Source organism: Cherax quadricarinatus, chromosome 58 (genome assembly GCF_038502225.1).
Source record: "Cherax quadricarinatus isolate ZL_2023a chromosome 58, ASM3850222v1, whole genome shotgun sequence".
NCBI classification, from domain to species: Eukaryota; Metazoa; Arthropoda; class Malacostraca; order Decapoda; family Parastacidae; genus Cherax; species Cherax quadricarinatus.
This window is the reverse complement of record NC_091349.1, coordinates 12,066,851-12,084,582: the sequence shown is the minus strand read 5'-3', so window position 1 is coordinate 12,084,582 and position 17,732 is coordinate 12,066,851. Positions and strand designations below refer to the sequence as shown.

At 38.7% G+C, this 17,732-nt stretch overlaps 1 protein-coding gene across 1 annotated transcript in view; it reads left to right on the top strand.

The window, feature by feature from the left end:
* Positions 1 to 17,732, top strand: part of LOC128698061 (leucine-rich repeat and WD repeat-containing protein 1) — a 72,287-nt gene that overhangs the window by 44,058 nt on the left and 10,497 nt on the right. The window contains exons 7-9 of the mRNA XM_070097608.1: positions 7,727 to 7,891; positions 8,806 to 8,906; positions 12,342 to 12,508. Coding sequence (XP_069953709.1) covers positions 7,727 to 7,891; positions 8,806 to 8,906; positions 12,342 to 12,508 — 433 coding nt within the window. The remainder of the gene's footprint in view (positions 1 to 7,726; positions 7,892 to 8,805; positions 8,907 to 12,341; positions 12,509 to 17,732) is intronic.

Below are 17,732 nucleotides of genomic sequence, written 5' to 3'. Positions count from 1 at the left end.
CTGTAGCCAGGGGGGGGGGGGCTACATACGTGTACTGTACCTACATCTGCTACTACCTACAATGACTTCCTACAAATAAGTACTACTCACCTCTTGCCCTACATTAAGACTACAAATATTTTAAGGTTAGTAACGAATGTACTGTAGCAGTAAATGACAGATTAAAGAAGTGTGTTAAATGTGGACTAGGGTGCAAGCTTTGTAGAGAAACACCACCCTGACCAAGCTGAAACAAGCCATATCTGCAACATGTTCAGTGACAAAACCCTGTCCCACTTTAGGGAAATCTTAGAGAGATGCCAGAAACAGACCTCTATGGACAGATTTGTTGTGAGACAGGGGTCCAGTGACTCAAGCTGGTCCTAGTAGCATTAAAAGACAAAGAAGGGAAGTAACCTCAGAGAAGGCTTTGCTACCTAAAGTCTTTATGGAGGGGGATATCCTTTTCAAACACTAACTCCTCCCTCTTTCCTCTTCCCTATCTTCCAGAAGCCAGCATTAGCCTTCAATAAAGGTATGTAAAACTTACATAATTGTTAAAAAGAAATATTTTTTTGTGAATATTTTTGTCTGGAACAGATTAATTGTATTTCTATTAATTCATATGGGAAATATTAATTCGGTTTTCGGCCATTTCGGTTATCAGCTGACCTTCTGGAACGGATTACGGCCAATAACCGAGGGTCCACTGTAATAATAATAATAATAAAACAAAAAATTATGGAGTGAGATAAACAAGTTAAGAAAGCCTAGGGAACAAATGGATTTGTCAGTTAAAAACAGAGTAGGGGAGTTAGATGGGGAGCTGGAGGTATTGGGTAAATGGCGGGAATATTTTGAGGAACTTTTAAATGTCGACGAAGAAAGGGAGGCGGTCATTTCATGCACTGGCCAGGGAGGTATAACATCTTTTAGGAGTGAACAAGAGCAGGATGTGAGTGTGGGAGAGGTGCATGAGTCATTACGTAGAATGAAAGGGGGTAAAGCAGCAGGAACTGACAGGATCATGACAGAAATGTTAAAAGCAGGGGGGGGGGTATATAGTATTGGAGTGGTTGGTATTTTTGTTTAACCCTTAACTGTCCAAACATAGGTCTACGGTGACGTGCGTAGTGCTCCGACATTGATTTTCTCCATTTTCAAGCATGTAAAATTGGACGTAGATCTAAGTTCGGAGCACTCTGCACGCCAACATAGATCTACGTTTGGACAGTTTAAGGGTTAACAAATGTAGGGTGTGTAGAAGAGAGGGAAACTACTTCCTGGTAAAGGTGTGTAATCTTAGACAGGGATGTGTAATGTCACCATGGTTGTTTAATATATTTATAGATGGGGTTGTAAAAGAAGTTGTTGGGGAGAGGGGTGGGATTAAATTATGGGGAATCAAATACAAAATGGGAATTGACACAGTTGCTTTTTGCTGATGATACTGTGCTTATGGGAGATTCTAAAGAAAAGTTGCAATGGTTAGTGGACTAGTTTGGGAGTGTGTGTAAAGGTAGAAAGTTGAAAGTGAACATAGAAAAGAATAAGGTGATGAAGGTATCAAATGATTTAGATAAAGAAAAACTGGATATCAAATTGGAGAGGAGTATGGAAGTGAATGTTTTCAGGTATTTGGGAGTTGACGCATCAGTGGATGGATGTTTGAAGGATGAGGTTAACTATAGAATTGATGTAGGAAAAAAGGTGAGTGGTGCATTGAGGTATATGTGGAGACAAGAAACATTATCTGTGGAGGCAAAGAAGGGAATGTATGAAAGTATAGTGGTACCAACACTCTTATAGGGGTGTGAAGCTTGGGTTGTAAATGCTGCAGCGAGGAGGCGGTTGGAGGCAATGGAGATGTCCTGTCTAAGGGCAATGTGTGGTGTAAATATTATGCAGAGAATTTGGAGTGTGGAAATTAGGAGAAGGTGTGAAGTTAATAAAAGTATTAGTCAGAGGGCTGAAGAGGGGTTGTTGAGGTGGTTTGGTCATTTAGAGAGAGAATGGATCAAAGTAGAATGACATGGAGAGCGTATAAATCTGTAGGGGCAGGAAGGTGGAGTAGGGGTAGTCCTTGAAAAGGTTGGAGGGAGGGGGTAAAGAAGGTTTTGTGGGTGAGGGGGCTTGGAGTTCCAGCAAGCATGCGTGAGCATGTTAGAATAGGAGTGAATGGAGACGAATGGTATTTGGGACTTGACGATCTGTTGGAGTGTGAGCAGGGTAATATTTAGTGAAGGGATTCAGGAAAACCGGTTATGTTTATATAGCTGGACTTGATTACTGGAAATGGGAAGTACAATGCCTGCACTTTAAAGGAGGGGTATGGGATATTGGCAGTTTGGAGGGATATGTTGTGTATCTTTATACGTATATGCTTCTAAGCTGTTGTGTTCTGGGCACCTCTGCAAAAACAGTGATTATGTATGAGTGAGGTGAAAGTGTTGAATGATGAAAGTATTTTCTTTTTTGAGATTTTCTTTCTTTTTGGGTCACCCTGCCTCGGTGGGAGATGGCCGACTTGTTAAAAAAAAAAATGTATGGAAGAGGGGAAGGTACCTAGGGATTGGCAGAGAGCATGTATAGTTCCTTCATATAAAGGGAAGCGGGACAAAAAAGATTGTAAAAATTATAGGGGAACAAGTTTACTGAGTATACCAGGAAAAGTGTACGGTAGGGTTATTATTTAAAGAATTAGAGATAAGATAGAGAGTAGGATTGCAGATGAGGAAGGAGGCTTTAGAGTGGGTAGGGGATGTGTAGATCAAGTGTTTACATTGAAGCATATATGTAAACAGTATTTAGGTAAAGGTAGGGAAATTTTCATTGCATTTATGGATTTAGAAAAGGCATATGATAGAGTGGATAGAGGAGCAATGTGGCAGATGTTGCAAGTACATGGAATAGGCAGTAAGTTACTAAAAAGTTTTTATGAGGATTATGAGGCTCATGTTAGGGTGTGTAGAAGAGAGGGAGATTACTTTCCGGTAAATGTAGATCTTAGACAGGGATGTGTAATGTCACCATGGTTGTTTAATATATTTATAGATGGGGTTATAAAAGAAGTAAATGCTAGGGTGTTTGGGAGAGGGGTAGGATTAAATTATGGGGAATCAAATACAAAATGGTGTTGACACAGTTACTTTTTGCTGATGATACTGCGCTTATGGGCAATTCTAAAGAAGTTACAAAGGTTAGTGGATGAGTTTAGGAGGGTGTGTAAAGGTAGAAAGTTGAAAGTGAACATAGATAAGAGTAAGGTGATGAGGGTATCAAATGATTTACATAAAGAAAAATTGGATATCACATTGGAGAGAAGGAGTATGGAAGAAATTAATGTTTTCAGATATTTGGGAGTTGATGTGTCAGCAGATGGGTTTATGAAGGATGAGGTTAACCATAGAATTGATGAGGGAAAAAAGGTGAGTGGTGCGTTGAGGTATATGTGGAGACAAAAAAACGTTATCAATGGAGGCAAAGAAGGGAATGTATGAAAGTATAGTGGTACCAACACTCTTATATTGGTGTGAAGCTTGGGTTGTAAATGCTGCAGCGAGGAGGCGGCTGGAGGCAGTGGAGATGTCCTGTCTAAGAGCAATGTGTGGTGTAAGTATTATGCAGAGAATTCGAAAGTGTGGAAATTAGGAGGTGTGGAGTTAATAAAAGTATTAGAGGGGTTGTTGAGGTCGTTTGGTCATTTAGAGAGAATGGATCAAAGTAGAATGACATGGAGAGCGTATAAATCTGTAGAGAAAGGAAGGCGGGGTAGGGGTCATCCTTGAAAAGGTTGGAGGGGGGTAAAGGTGGTTTTGTGGGCAAGGGGCTTGGACTTCCAACAAGCGTGCATGAGCATGTTAGGCAGGAGTGAATGGAGACAAATGGTGTTTGGGACTTGACGAGCTGTTGGAGTGTGAGCAGAGTAATATTTAGTGAAGGGATTCAGGAAACCGATTATTTTTATATAGCTGGACTTGAGTTCTGGAAATGGGAAGTACAATGCCTGCCCTTTAAAGGAGGGGTTTGGGATATTGGCAGTTTGGAGGGATGTGTAATAGGACGGTATAGAGTGGGAGAGGCACTGTCAAGAAATTTTAATGAAAAGAAAAAATTTTGGAGTGAGTTAAACAAGAAAGCCTAGGGAAAGTATGGATTTGTCAGTTAAAAATAGAGTAGGGGAGTTAGTAGATTGGGAGAGGGAGGTATTAGGTAGATGGCGAGAATATTTTGAGAAACTTTTAAATGTTGAGGAAAAAAGGGAGGTGGTAATTTCATGCACTGGTCAGGGAGGTATACCATCTTTTAGGAGTGAAGAAGAGCAGAATGTAAGTGTGGGGGAGGTACGTGAGGCATTACGTAGAATGAAAGGGGGTAAAGCAGCTGGAACTGATGGGATCATGACAGAAATGTTAAAAGCAGGGGGGGGATATAGTGTTGGAGTGGTTGGTACTTTTGTTTAATAAATGTATGAAAGAGGGGAAGGTACCTAGGGATTGGCGGAGAGCATGTATAGTCCCTTTATATAAAGGGAAAGGGGACAAAAGAGATTGTAAAAATTATAGAGGAATAAGTTTATTGAGTATACCAGGAAAAGTGTATGGTAGGGTTATAATTGAAAGAATTAGAGGTAAGACAGAATGTAGGATTGCGGATGAGCAAGGAGGTTTCAGAGTGGGTAGGGGATGTGTAGATCAAGTGTTTACATTGAAGCATATATGTGAACAGTATTTAGATAAAGGTAGGGAAGTTTTTATTGCATTTATGGATTTAGAAAAGGCATATGATAGAGTGGATAGGGGAGCAATGTGGCAGATGTTGCAAGTATATGGAATAGGAGGTAAGTTACTAAATGCTGTAAAGAGTTTTTGTGAGGATAGCAAGGCTCAGGTTAGGGTGTGTAGAAGAGAGGGAGACTACTTCCCGGTAAAAGTAGGTCTTAGACAGGGATGTGTAATGTCACCATGGTTGTTTAATATATTTATAGATGGGGTTGTAAAAGAAGTAAATGCTAGGGTGTTCGGGAGAGGGGTGGGATTAAATTATGGGGAATCAAATTCAAATTGGGAATTAACACAGTTACTTTTTGCTGATGATACTGTGCTTATGGGAGGTTCTAAAGAAAAAAATGCAAAGGTTAGTGGATGAGTTTGGGAATGTGTGCAAAGGTAGAAAGTTGAAAGTGAACATAGAAAAGAGTAAGGTGATGAGGGTATCAAATGATTTAGATAAAGAAAAATTGGATATCAAATTGGGGAGGAGGAGTATGGAAGAAGCAAATGTTTTCAGATAGTACTTGGGAGTTGACGTGTCGGCGGATGGATTTATGAAGGATGAGGTTCATCATAGAATTGATGAGGGAAAAAAGGTGAGTGGTGCATTGAGGTATATGTGGAGTCAAAAAACGTTATCTATGGAGGCAAAGAAGAGAATGTATGAAAGTATAGTAGTACCAACACTCTTATATGGGTGTGAAACTTGGGTGGTAAATGCAGCAGCGAGGAGACGGTTGGAGGCAGTGGAGATGTCCTGTCTAAGGGCAATGTGTGGTGTAAATATTATGCAGAAAATTCGGAGTGTGGAAATTAGGAAAAGGTGTGGAGTTAATAAAAGTATTAGTCAGAGGGCAGAAGAGGGGTTGTTGAGGTGGTTTGGTCATTTAGAGAGAATGGATCAAAGTAGAATGACATGGAAAGCATATAAATCTATAGGGACAGGAAGGCGAGGTAGGGGTCGTCCTCGAAAGGGTTGGAGAGAGGGGGTAAAGGAGGTTTTGTGGGCAAGGGGCTTGGACTTCCAGCAAGCGTGCGTGAGCGTGTTAGATAGGAGTGAATGGAGACGAATGGTACTTGGGACCTGACGATCTGTTGGAGTGTGAGCAGGGTAATATTTAGTGAAGGGATTCGGGGAAACCGGTTATTTTCATATAGTCGGACTTGAGTCCTGGAAATGGGAAGTACAATGCCTGCACTTTAAAGGAGGGGTTTGGGATATTGGCAGTTTGGAGGGATATGTTGTGTATCTTTATACATATATGCTTCTAAACTGTTGTATTCTGAGTACCTCTGCAAAAACAGTGATTATGTGTGAGTGTGGTGAAAGTGTTGAATGATGATGAAAGCATTTTCTTTTTGGGGATTTTCTTTCTTTTTTGGGTCACCCTGCCTTGGTGGGAGACGGCCAACTTGTTGAAAAAAAAAAAATATATACACCTACCATCCGACTTGCGATCTGCTTGACATACGACCATTCGACTTACAACCGTGTTTTCTATGCCAAATTTCTGGGAAATAAACAACTGTTTGTGTTGTACAGTGTTTATCCTAAACCTTACGGTATAAAATACAGTACTAACAGCATAAAAAGTCGAGTAAAAAATGAAATACCAAAATAAAACAATAAAGTCATTACAAAAATGTGATGTTGATATTTAGTAGTAAGGTTCGACTTACGTCCATTTCGACTTATGACCGGTTTGTCGGAACTGAACTCAGCCGTAAGTCGGATGGTACCTGTAATTTGGGACCTGATATTGTATTCTATAGGGAGTTTATTATATTATTTCAGGTCACTTTTTATATTATATTTTTATACATGTATATGATTCTAAACTGTTGTAACTGAGCACCTCTGCCAAAACAGTGATTATGTATGAGTGAGGTGAAAGTTGTTGAATGATGATGAAAGTATTTTTGTTTTGGGGATTTTCTTTCTTTTTGGGTCACCCTGCCTAGGTGGGAGATGGCTGACTTGTTGAAAAAAAAAAAATACTCCATGAGCAAGTGGAGAAGACTACTTCATCTATAAGTCATACATGTCATAAGAGGTAACTAAAATACTGGGAGCAAGAGGCTAGTAACCCCTTCTTCTGTATAAATTACTAAATGTGAAAATGAAGAAAAAATTCATGTCTTCTTTTACAAGTCACCTTGTGTCAGTGGGAGACAGTCGTTGTGTTAAGAAAAAAATAATAATAATTCAGGCTAGCAAATTATAAATCTACCATATATAGGAGGAGGGTGTGATGTTGGCAGTGCAATAAGACATATACACAAAAAGAAAAAAAAGTGAAAAGCACGGGTGCCATGGGCACAAGAAGAGAACGCGATATTTGATATCTGCCAGCAGATATCAAATATTACAAGAACACTAGTAAAAGCCTTCAAGAGGAGACTCAACAAGTACTTCTGCCATGTGTTAGACCAACCAGGTAATGATTGATATGTAGACAAATGGGCCACCAGCAGGAACAGCAAAATTGACCAGGTAAGTGTGAGGCAAGTTTAGCCCGGGGCCTAGCTGCTGGTGTAGAAAAAGTAGAAATCTGTCAAAAGTAACCAAAAGTATGTTTGTATTCTTACTCTTATCCATGTGAATGAGAAGGTTTGTTAATCTTGCATTAACACAACTTATAGTCTTATTAGAATGTGAACTTTTGTCACATTATAAGAAGTGCTTGCGCTGTATAGCCCTTGTGGTTTAGCGCTTCTTTTTGATTATAATAATAATAATAAGTGCTTAATACCTACAATGATTACGTCACCCTGGGTTAAGGGAGATGGGGGAAAATGAAATCATCAAGCACACAAAAGGATATGTACATTCTTGACTATGTACCTGTGGTGCAACTGAATTCCATTAAAATGTGTGGATTGGCATTGCAGTTAGTTAAGTGATGGTAAAAATTATTGTTTTAATGCTAACCAGAATAAATTTACATTTATTGAAACCTTAATTTTTGTTTCAGATTAGAACGCACAGAATTTATGCTACCAGAAGTCGACGGGAATGGGTCAGTTTTAGACTCTGTGTGCATGCTTCGTGATGACCTGTTGGCAGCCAAGTGTGCACTTCATGGCCAGATCTACATCTTCTCTCTTGCAAGAGCACTGAAGAAAAGAACTGGAGATAAGTGAGTATCATCTTTAGAAATAAATACATATTAATATACATAATTTACATATAAATGTTTTCTGCTTCTGAACATGTCTCCTGGCTCCACATCATTATCATTAATTGCATATGTTGTTTGTTTACTGATAAATTTGGTTGGTGAATGTTTTGTTCAATGTACTACTGCTGATGGCTGCCTATTCACAATTTATTTTCAAATTGGAGATGAAAACCCAAATACAGTATTTTACAGAAACTAACTTATTGGTTTGTATAATAGATAATGCTTTGAAATACAGAATTTAGGGTTGCCACTAGAATCTTGTTTTTATTAAGAAAAATTACAAATTCCAGCTATCCATATGGACCTTTTTTATCTAGATTAACTCCTTTGTTTGGGTAATGACTACAGAAAGGAGCTATATTTTCCAGCTTGTCCTCTTAATTACTGACAGCATTTGAATGTTATAAAAGCAATCAAATGCAAATAATGGACTGATGAAGGCTCCATAAACATTCCAAATCTCACATGGTTTTATCTACTATACTCTATTAGTGTCCATTATTTGTTCGTGGCAGAACTTTTTATTACTTTTATCTTATATTTATACATTTGTAATTCTCGCATATGAGAAAGAAACTTATGACGACTTGGACCATTGACTAGTCACACAATGGTTGATTGTTTAATGGTCCTGGTTAATCAATCCCTTAGCCAGGCTGAGGGACTGATTACCTCAATCTCCTTCTTGTCTTCCACCATTCTTCTCTGCATTGGATTGAAGAAGTCACTGGTTGGCAAAATGTATCCACAGTAGAGATTCCCAAATGTTGCACAAGTATCTCATTTTTCAAGTCAAGGTAATATAACAGCTCTTAGACTGTAAAGAAAAGATTTGGAAATACCTCAGTGTCTTGTATTTTGCATTGCAGGTCTGGAATTCTCTTCGAAACACAAGTAACAGATGATTTAATGCTTAAACTGAGATGGAGCAACACTGATAATTACTACATGAACATGGGAGTTGACCCAAGTAAGTATAAGCTGATTTACTGCTTTTGAGTTAGGAAATAATATCTTTAGTTACCTTTTTCTAACAGGCATTCAGTCACTAAGGTATCTGTGTTGCACTGTTAGCTCCAAGCAATCAGTGACAATACTGGTGCTCATAATTCATAAAACCTTCAAACTTGCAATGGCCTAAAAATGATAATGGGTCTGCACACTTGGTGTGTTCAGCATACAAAAATTCCTCCCTTGCACATAGCATGATGAGAACAGCTAACCTTCCAATCTATGTTAACCATGACTTCCAGACATAAATCCTTCATTCTCCCAACAATTAATTACTTATTGCTAACACCTATGGGCACTAACAGTGAGAATAATGATTCTGATGTGGAGTTCCATGGGTTTGAGATGAATGTGATTGAAGGAAGTGGCCATGATAGCACTTCAGATATAGCAAACCCCACAGCTTGCACAAAGCTGCAGCTGTCATGAATGAACTTGTTTCCTTCCATCATATACCATGGTGCCCAGGCTTGAAGTAAAATTTTAACCATAATTATGAGAAAAATAATTCATGTGTGTTGGTCAAACTTTAAGAAGCAGTTGAAAGAGGACAAACTCAAATAGATACAACATTTATGCACATACAATGGACCCTTGGTTATTGGCCGTAATCTGTTCCAGAAGGCCAGCCTAAAAGCGAAATGGCCGATAACCAAAATAATATTTTCCATAAGAATTAATGTAAATCCAGTTGATCCGTTTCAGACACCCCAATTTTTTTTTTTTTTTTTTTTTCAACAAACCGGCCGTAAATTTCAATTACTCAGATATGGCAAACACGAGGAAATTAAATCGTCATCAGAGTACAAAACAAATTCTGGCCGCAAAATAGAGCGAAAAACCAACGTCAAAGACCTGGGAGTGATCATGTCAGAGGATCTCACCTTCAAGAACCATAACATTGTATCAATCGCATCTGCTAGAAAAATGACAGGATAGATAATGAGAACCTTCAAAACTAGGGATGCCAAGCCCATGATGACACTCTTCAGGTCACTTGTTCTATCTAGGCTGGAATATTGCTGCACACTAACAGCACCTTTCAAGGCAGGTGAAATTGCCGACCTAGAAAATGTACAGAGAACCTTCACGGCGCGCATAGCGGAGATAAAACACCTCAATTACTGGGAGCGCTTGAGGTTCCTAAACCTGTATTCCCTGGAATGTAGGCGGGAGAGATAAATGATTATATACACCTGGAAAATCCTAGAGGGACTAGTACCGAACTTGCACACGAAAATCACTCACTAAGAAAGCAAAAGACTTTGCAGACGATGCAACATCCCCCCAATGAAAAGCAGGGGTGTCACTAGCACGTTAAGAGACCATACAATAAGTGTCAGGGGCCCGAGACTGTTCAACTGCCTCCCAGCATACATAAGGGGGATTACCAACAGACCCCTGGCAGTCTTCAGGCTGGCACTGGACAAGCACCTAAAGTCGGTTCCTGACCAGCCGGGCTGTGGCTCGTACGTTGGTTTGCGTGCAGCCAACAGTAACAGCCTGGTTGATCAGGCTCTGATCCACCAGGAGGCCCGGTCACAGACCGGGCCGCGGGGGCGTTGACCCCCGGAACTCTCTCCAGGCAAACTCCAGGTATCCCACCGAGGCAGGGTGGCCCAAAAAGAAAAACAAAAGTTTCTCTTTTTAAATTTAGTAATTTATGCAGGAGAAGAGGTTACGAGCCCCTTGCTCCCGGCATTTTAGTCGCCTCTTACAACATGCATGGCTTATGGAGGAAGAATTCTGTTCCACTTCCCCATGGAGATAAGAGGAAATAAACAAGAATAAGAACTAGAAAGAAAATAGAAGAAAACCCAGAGGGGTGTGTATGTATGTGCTTGTACATGTATGTGTAGTGTGACCTAAGTGTAAGTAGAAGTAGCAAGACATACCTGAAATCTTGCATGTTCATGAGACAGAAAAACGGACACCAGCAATCCTACCATCATGTAAAACAATTACAGGCTTTTGTTTTATACTCACTTGGCAGGACGGTAGTACCTCCCTGGGTGGTTGCTGTCTACCAACCTACTACCTAGGACACCCAAAAATATTAACAAAAAAATACATTTTTCAAAGATTAACTATAGTTTTACATACAAAAAACAATGAGAACTAAATAAAAATGACTAATGAAATGGATAAATGAACATTTAAATCACTTTTACCTTTATTGAAGAATCTTGTTGGCATATGCAAAAGGGCGAGGGAGGCTTAAATATGACGTTATTATCAACTCTGTGGCTTGTTTACCTATCACACTTCACCTAATGTGACATAATAAACAATATTAATAACATAGAACCATGATATATACTCTAGAATGAATAACATGTCATTATGTATGTGGCGAATGATGGTGTGTTGTTGTTGGATTTATAAGGGCCATTGAGAGCATAAGCCGTACATATTAGTGGTAGTGGGCGGCAGTAAAGCTACCACCACCATTCACACAAACAATGTACGTAATTTAAGAATTATTTACACTTTAATTTATAAATAAGAAAGATTTACACTTTATAAAAAAGAAATATCTCCACTTACTGTACCTTGGAGATGCTGGCATTGGTTTAGGGTGGTAGAAGATAGGCAGGGTGGTGATGTTGTCAGTACTTCTAATAACATTGGAGGAGTTAAGTTTCGTGTCGTCTTTTTATATCACTTAATCAGTTAACTTACTTGCTACACTTTTAATGCTACACTTTATCACTGGCTGGCGCTATAGCCTTTATTAACTCCAGCTGCTTTAGTATTGTACATATCATAGAATCACTGAAGAAGGCACATTCTTCCCTCTCTCTTCCTCCTTCACTCTCATACTTTTCAACAACTTCTTTCTTAAATTCCATTGTGTTTCTCACTTACTTTACCAAAGGAACTTTACTAGGAACTTTATTTGGGCCCATGGTTGCTTATTTTGCATTTACACTCAATCAGTAATCACAAAAAACAACGGATTATAACGATATTTTTGGGTAAATGAGCAGAAGCTTCCTCGCTCGCCCAGAGACACAGCCAGACTGATGCGTGCGGCTGGCGGCAGCGGGTTGACACGTCCTAAATGGCCAATAAGCGAAATAAGGGCCGATAACCGAAAGCTGAAAAACCAGCCGATAAGCGGAACAGCTAATAACCGAGGGTCCACTGTACCTGACAAAGCAGGAGAATAATATTGTTCCAGAGTAAGCCAGGAAATCTTGAGTTAACTTGCCAATATTTAACCTGTGAAATACCACAGAAATGACAGTTAGGCTTTGGAATGTTGTACAGCTACCAATTATGTGTTATACTTTTTTCAGTTGGATACTTGACCTGTTACTTTTCTTTTGAAAATATATCTGACTGCTTGTACTCTGTAAAACAGGTTTTTAATGCTCTTAAATAATTACAGGATCTTGTATTCTTGTATGTGGTGATGACAAGGGAGCATTATGGGTGTATGACGTTGCTGACTACGTCACTGGTAAAATCAAGAATCCACTCAGTGAGGGGCCACAGTTATCAGCAGCAGTTGAACCAGTGAGAATATTGGAGTGGCCAGAGCTAGAAGATGCAGAGGTGGGTTGTGATTTGGTCAGTGATAAAAATCATTTTATTTTTCTTTCCCATGCTTGGTGTTAGCCTGTCATTAAAGCGAATGTGGCATTGCCTTAAATATATAAGCTTTGCACGGGCTTTCAGCAGTGTAGGGTGAAACAATGCAGACTCTTACCCTTCATGCATTCTTAGTTTAAATGACTTGGTTCTCATGCTGTTGTTTTCCTCGTTATTCTCTTTTCTTGCCACTTGCTCCCCATGCTACTAATATAACTAACTCTTAAAGGAAGGTTTATTTGGCATCCATGCATTGTCTTGCTGGTTCAGTTTCATCTCGCATGAAGTCATGTTTACACAGTTTATATTCATTCCATTGTGAAAGCTCAAGGTGCATAGATCTTTACTTCATCTTAGAAATAAATCACAGTTGACATTTGCAATGCCTTGTAGAATTTGTACCTCACATATTGTTTGGTCTGAGAGTCTTGTTAATAATCATGAAAGCATAAGCACTAAAGCAATCAATTTTCTAAAGGGTATTGCTTATTGTTAATTGTGTACCCTGGGATTTGCTTTCATCTGTGAATAGTTTTGCAAAAGTCTTTAGCTGCTGAAATGAGAGATTCAGTTAACAAATGCTCATGGTGAATTTCCTCTTGTCTGTAATTATAAATTGCATCCTGATGTTGTTTCAACTCCCAGAATATCATGTGTCTTGTCTTCAGATGTTGAAAATATTTGGTTTCAGAAATCTCATTCTATGATGGCTAGAGTTTCTTAATTTCATGAAAACTTAGAATTATAGATTTGTATATTATATATTAATTATCTGGAGACCCAAATATTTCACATTTCAAATATTGTATTTCTCTCGGTTTTAAGGTTACTTGTTAATACATTTTACCTCAGTGATGTGTCACATTTTTAAACTTGTTCTCCTAACATTAATTTGTCCATTCTAAAACTTTATTTTTAACCAATTACTAGAAAGGCTGATCCTGTCTGTAAGGCACAATCTCCATCAGAATATTCCTGTAGGAGGTGATTGGCGAGTGACCTCGGTGCTCACTGGCAACACTACTGTGAGGGAGGTAAAATGGGTACCACCTCTTCCCTATTTATGGCTTCTTTGGTTATATGCACCACAGTGCAGTACTGGGATTTGTTCCATTATCTATACCTTGGACACTGCAGTTTCAATAAATATTGTTTTTCATTTTTCTTGCTCTTTGGTTTCTTGTCAGTTCTTTTTTTATTATACTTTATAACTGTTCCAAATAGACAGTAGCCAACACAGCATGCTGAATCCACTGCAAGCAAACTGGTAATATACATGAATGGGATAAGGAGGCTATGTTGTGCCCTATGCACACCATTGCTCATGTATAAGAAAGTACATACAGCAGGTAAGCATGAAAATATGAAAACTTATGGTGTGAAAATGAGAAGGCCAAGAAGATAGTCAGATATAGTGATTAAGTGAGAGAATTTGTCTTGAACATCAAAACAAGTAGTGACATGGAACAAGACTGAGTCCAAGCAGTTTTTAGGAGGCAGTTCAATATTGATGTTTTGTACACCAAACCCATACATAGGAGACAGGAACTCATGTGTCACCAGAACTTATGTGGACCAAAATGTCGTCATAAGTTGTGGGTTATTTGTGTATTGGTCCAGTCATGGTATTGTGCCTTTTAATTCTTTATTGATGTTTTCTCTTTGATAAAACTAACAGATCATTTTACAGGTTTTTCAGATATACTAACTGGGGTCTGTGAATGACAGTCCATTGCCCTAACCACTGGGCCAGCACCACCTTAGCGGTATACTCTTCAAGCTATCATACACTGGAGAGTTGCAGAGGCCATCAAGTGTGACCCAAGTGCCATTTTTACAGAGAACATCCCACAGTGGTGCATCCCATGCAGAATCGAGCTTTCCCTGTTTTGTCATCTGTGAACTATGATGCTTGGAACAATCCACTGGTTTTTCAGAGGTTTGAATTGAGGCCAGTGAAAACCTGTGGATTGCTACAGGCATCTGTTATGTTCACTTGGTTCCTAGCAGAACATGTTCAAACTGATGCTCTTATAACCAACAGAATTATTTCTTCTTTAGTACAGCTGGGTGGTGCTGGTTCTCTGTGATGCAGCTAGTGAAAATTAGTGGGGCTTTATTTTTTTTTCTCAGTTATGCTCTTACCATCTTTCAGAAAATTCTGACCCCCATCCTTAGAAATGCAAAATGTGGTGTATGGTAATACAATGGTAGACTATACCAACAATATGTAAACAAGACACAAAAGGGGTAAGGACATTTTATTGTGAAGATGCTTCTGCAGATTAAACTTCTTCACAAAAATGTGCCATGACTTGCATTGTGCTGTATTTGCATACATGATAATGTATTTTTAAAGTAGCCATTTCAAAGTGTCCCAGAAATTACTCCTCTGGTGTTAAACTTTCCATTACACTTATTCAGAATCCATTAATACAAATCAGTCACAAGAACTTTATTGATCTTACCCTTCTGAATGCTTTTACATTTACTTATTGTAGAATAGGCAGTTTGATCTTTAACATATATAAACCAGCAGATGGAGGATCAAGCCTCCACTACGTTGTGTGCTGAATGACCCACATGGGTTCAGCACTTAACATTAAACAAGCATCATGATGTTTCTGCAAGGAGTAACATGACTGTAACAAACTTTTGCTACAGTAGACAGCAGGAAGTATATACATTGCCTTGAAAATTACTGTATATGCATATCATATCAATTTTTACTCTCTTTGGGGAAGGGGGGAGGTAGGATGCATAGTAAATAAAAACAGTTCATAATTTATCTAATAAACTGTCCTCAGGGTGTTCTAGGTATATATTAACATAACAGAATTTTATATACATGTATGTATTTGTTGAAAGTATATTCAGTAAAAATTTGATTTACTGGACCTCTATTTAACAGATTTCAAAAATAATGGACAAAGTCTGTTAGGTACAAAATGAGTGAATGACAGTGGGACTTGCATAACATGGACCAGCAGTTCTACTGTAGTGCTTCTTTGTAAAAAGTCTGGTTCAGCAATAGGGTTGCCAATGAGTGGAACAAACTACCAAATAGTCATTGTAACTAATAGCTTGGGTAGCTTTAAAATGGGTTGGACATGTATATGAGTGAAGAGCAAAAAGGTACAATACCATGACTTAACAATACACAAATATCCTTCACATAGGAGAGAAAAGCTTAGGATGACATTTCAGTTCTACTTGAACCAAAATGTTGTAAATGGTCCAAGTCTGACCAAAACATTGTTGGAAGCTTCTCTCTCCTATGTGCAGGTTATCTGAGAAGGGTTGAGTTTGAGTTTGAAAAGAACCTGTCTAGCATGGGCTAGTGGGCTTGCTGCAGTGTTGCATTGTTCTTATGTTATTTAAGAATGCAATAGTTTAACAACAGAGCTGTTTATAAGTGGCTGAGAGTGTGGCCTACATAGCAGTAGGCCTACTGCAGTTCACCTTCATAAAAACATAAGAATTCTAGCCCATACTGGGCATGTCTTTCTCAAACCCAACCATTCCCACTTACATATTTATCCAACCCATTCCCAAAGCTATATAAGAAATTAGCTTCAAAACCTCAGGTCCTAATCAAACCCAGTCCTTCTTGCTCATATATTTGTCTAACTTATTTTTAAAGTTCCCGAGGTTTTGGTTTCTATGATCCTACGTGGCAGATTGGTCCACTCATCGAGAACTGTTCATAAACTAGTACTTTCCTATTTTTTTTTTTTTTCAACATGTTGGCAGGGTGACCCAAAAACGAAACACTTTCACCACCATTCACACATAATCACTGTCTTTGCAAAGGTACACAGATAAGACAGTTCAGATGTCACTCCAAAACAGCAAATAGCCCAAACCCCTCCTTTAAAGTGTAGGCATTGTACTGTACTTTCCACTTCCAGGACTCAGGTCCGACTAACCGGTTTCCTTGAATCCCTTTATAAAATATTACCCTGCTCACACTCCAACAGCTCATCAAGTCCCAAAAACCATTCGTCTCCACTCACTCCTATCTAACTTGCTTACACATGCCTGCTGTATGTCCCAACCCCTTACATACAAAATCTCTTTTTACCCCCTCCCTTCTATGTCCTTTCTAAATCTAAATTTATCTAATTTAAATCTTTCCTTTTGAATTCTTTCTTGATTCAATATCCCTATTACTTTATTTATATTGCCTTTGTTTATACTTGTTTTCCACTTATATACCTCAGCAATATCTCGCCTCATTTTACATTTCTGTAAAAAGAGAATAGGTTCAGGGCTCTCCATCTATCCTCATATGAGAGATTCCATTTACAATGGATTAATTTTGTCATCGTTCTCTGTATATTCTCTGATGCATTTATATCCATTCTGTAGTACAGTGACCAGAACAGCGCTGCATAATCTAAATGAGGCCTTACCAGTGATGTATAGAGTTGTAAAATAACTTGGACTCCTGTTGTTTTACTTCTTGTTATAAATCCAAGTAATCTGTTACTTATTGTGCACACTTAGGCACTGTTGTCTTGGCTTTAGATGTCTCCTTATCATGGCTCCCAAGTCTTTTTCACAGTCTGTATGATTGAACACTACATCACCTAGTTTATAATATTGAGGGTTATTTTCATTCCCAAAGATTATGACTACACTTGTCCACATTGAATTGAATCTGCCACTTTTCAGACCCTGACATTAATTTGTCCAAGTCTTCCTGAAGTTCAGTGGCATCCTCCTCAGAATCTATTATTCGGCCTATTTTTGTCTCAGCAGCACATTTACTCCTGTCGCTTATAATTCCTTTGTCAAGGTCATTGAAGTAAGTTACAAACAACAGTGAGCCTAAAACTAATCCTTGTGAAATGCCACTTGTGACTGATCCCCTTTCAGATTTCACCCCATTTATGTAAACTCTGCCTTCTATTGGTGAGCCATTCCCTGATACTTGTTAGAACTTCACCTCCGATACCATGAACTGCAACTTTTCTTAACAGTCTGTTGTGTGGTACTTTATTGGAAGCTTTACTGAAATCTAAATAAGCAACATTATATTCCTTATTCATTAATGAAGGTCGGTTAATTTGTCAGGAAGGAATGACCATTCTTATTTAGGAAAACACAGTGGTTTAGCAAGAGTTGTGTATGAATGGTCGAGAATGTTGTATGGTCCAGTAGGCCTATAGCAGTGCTCTTAATT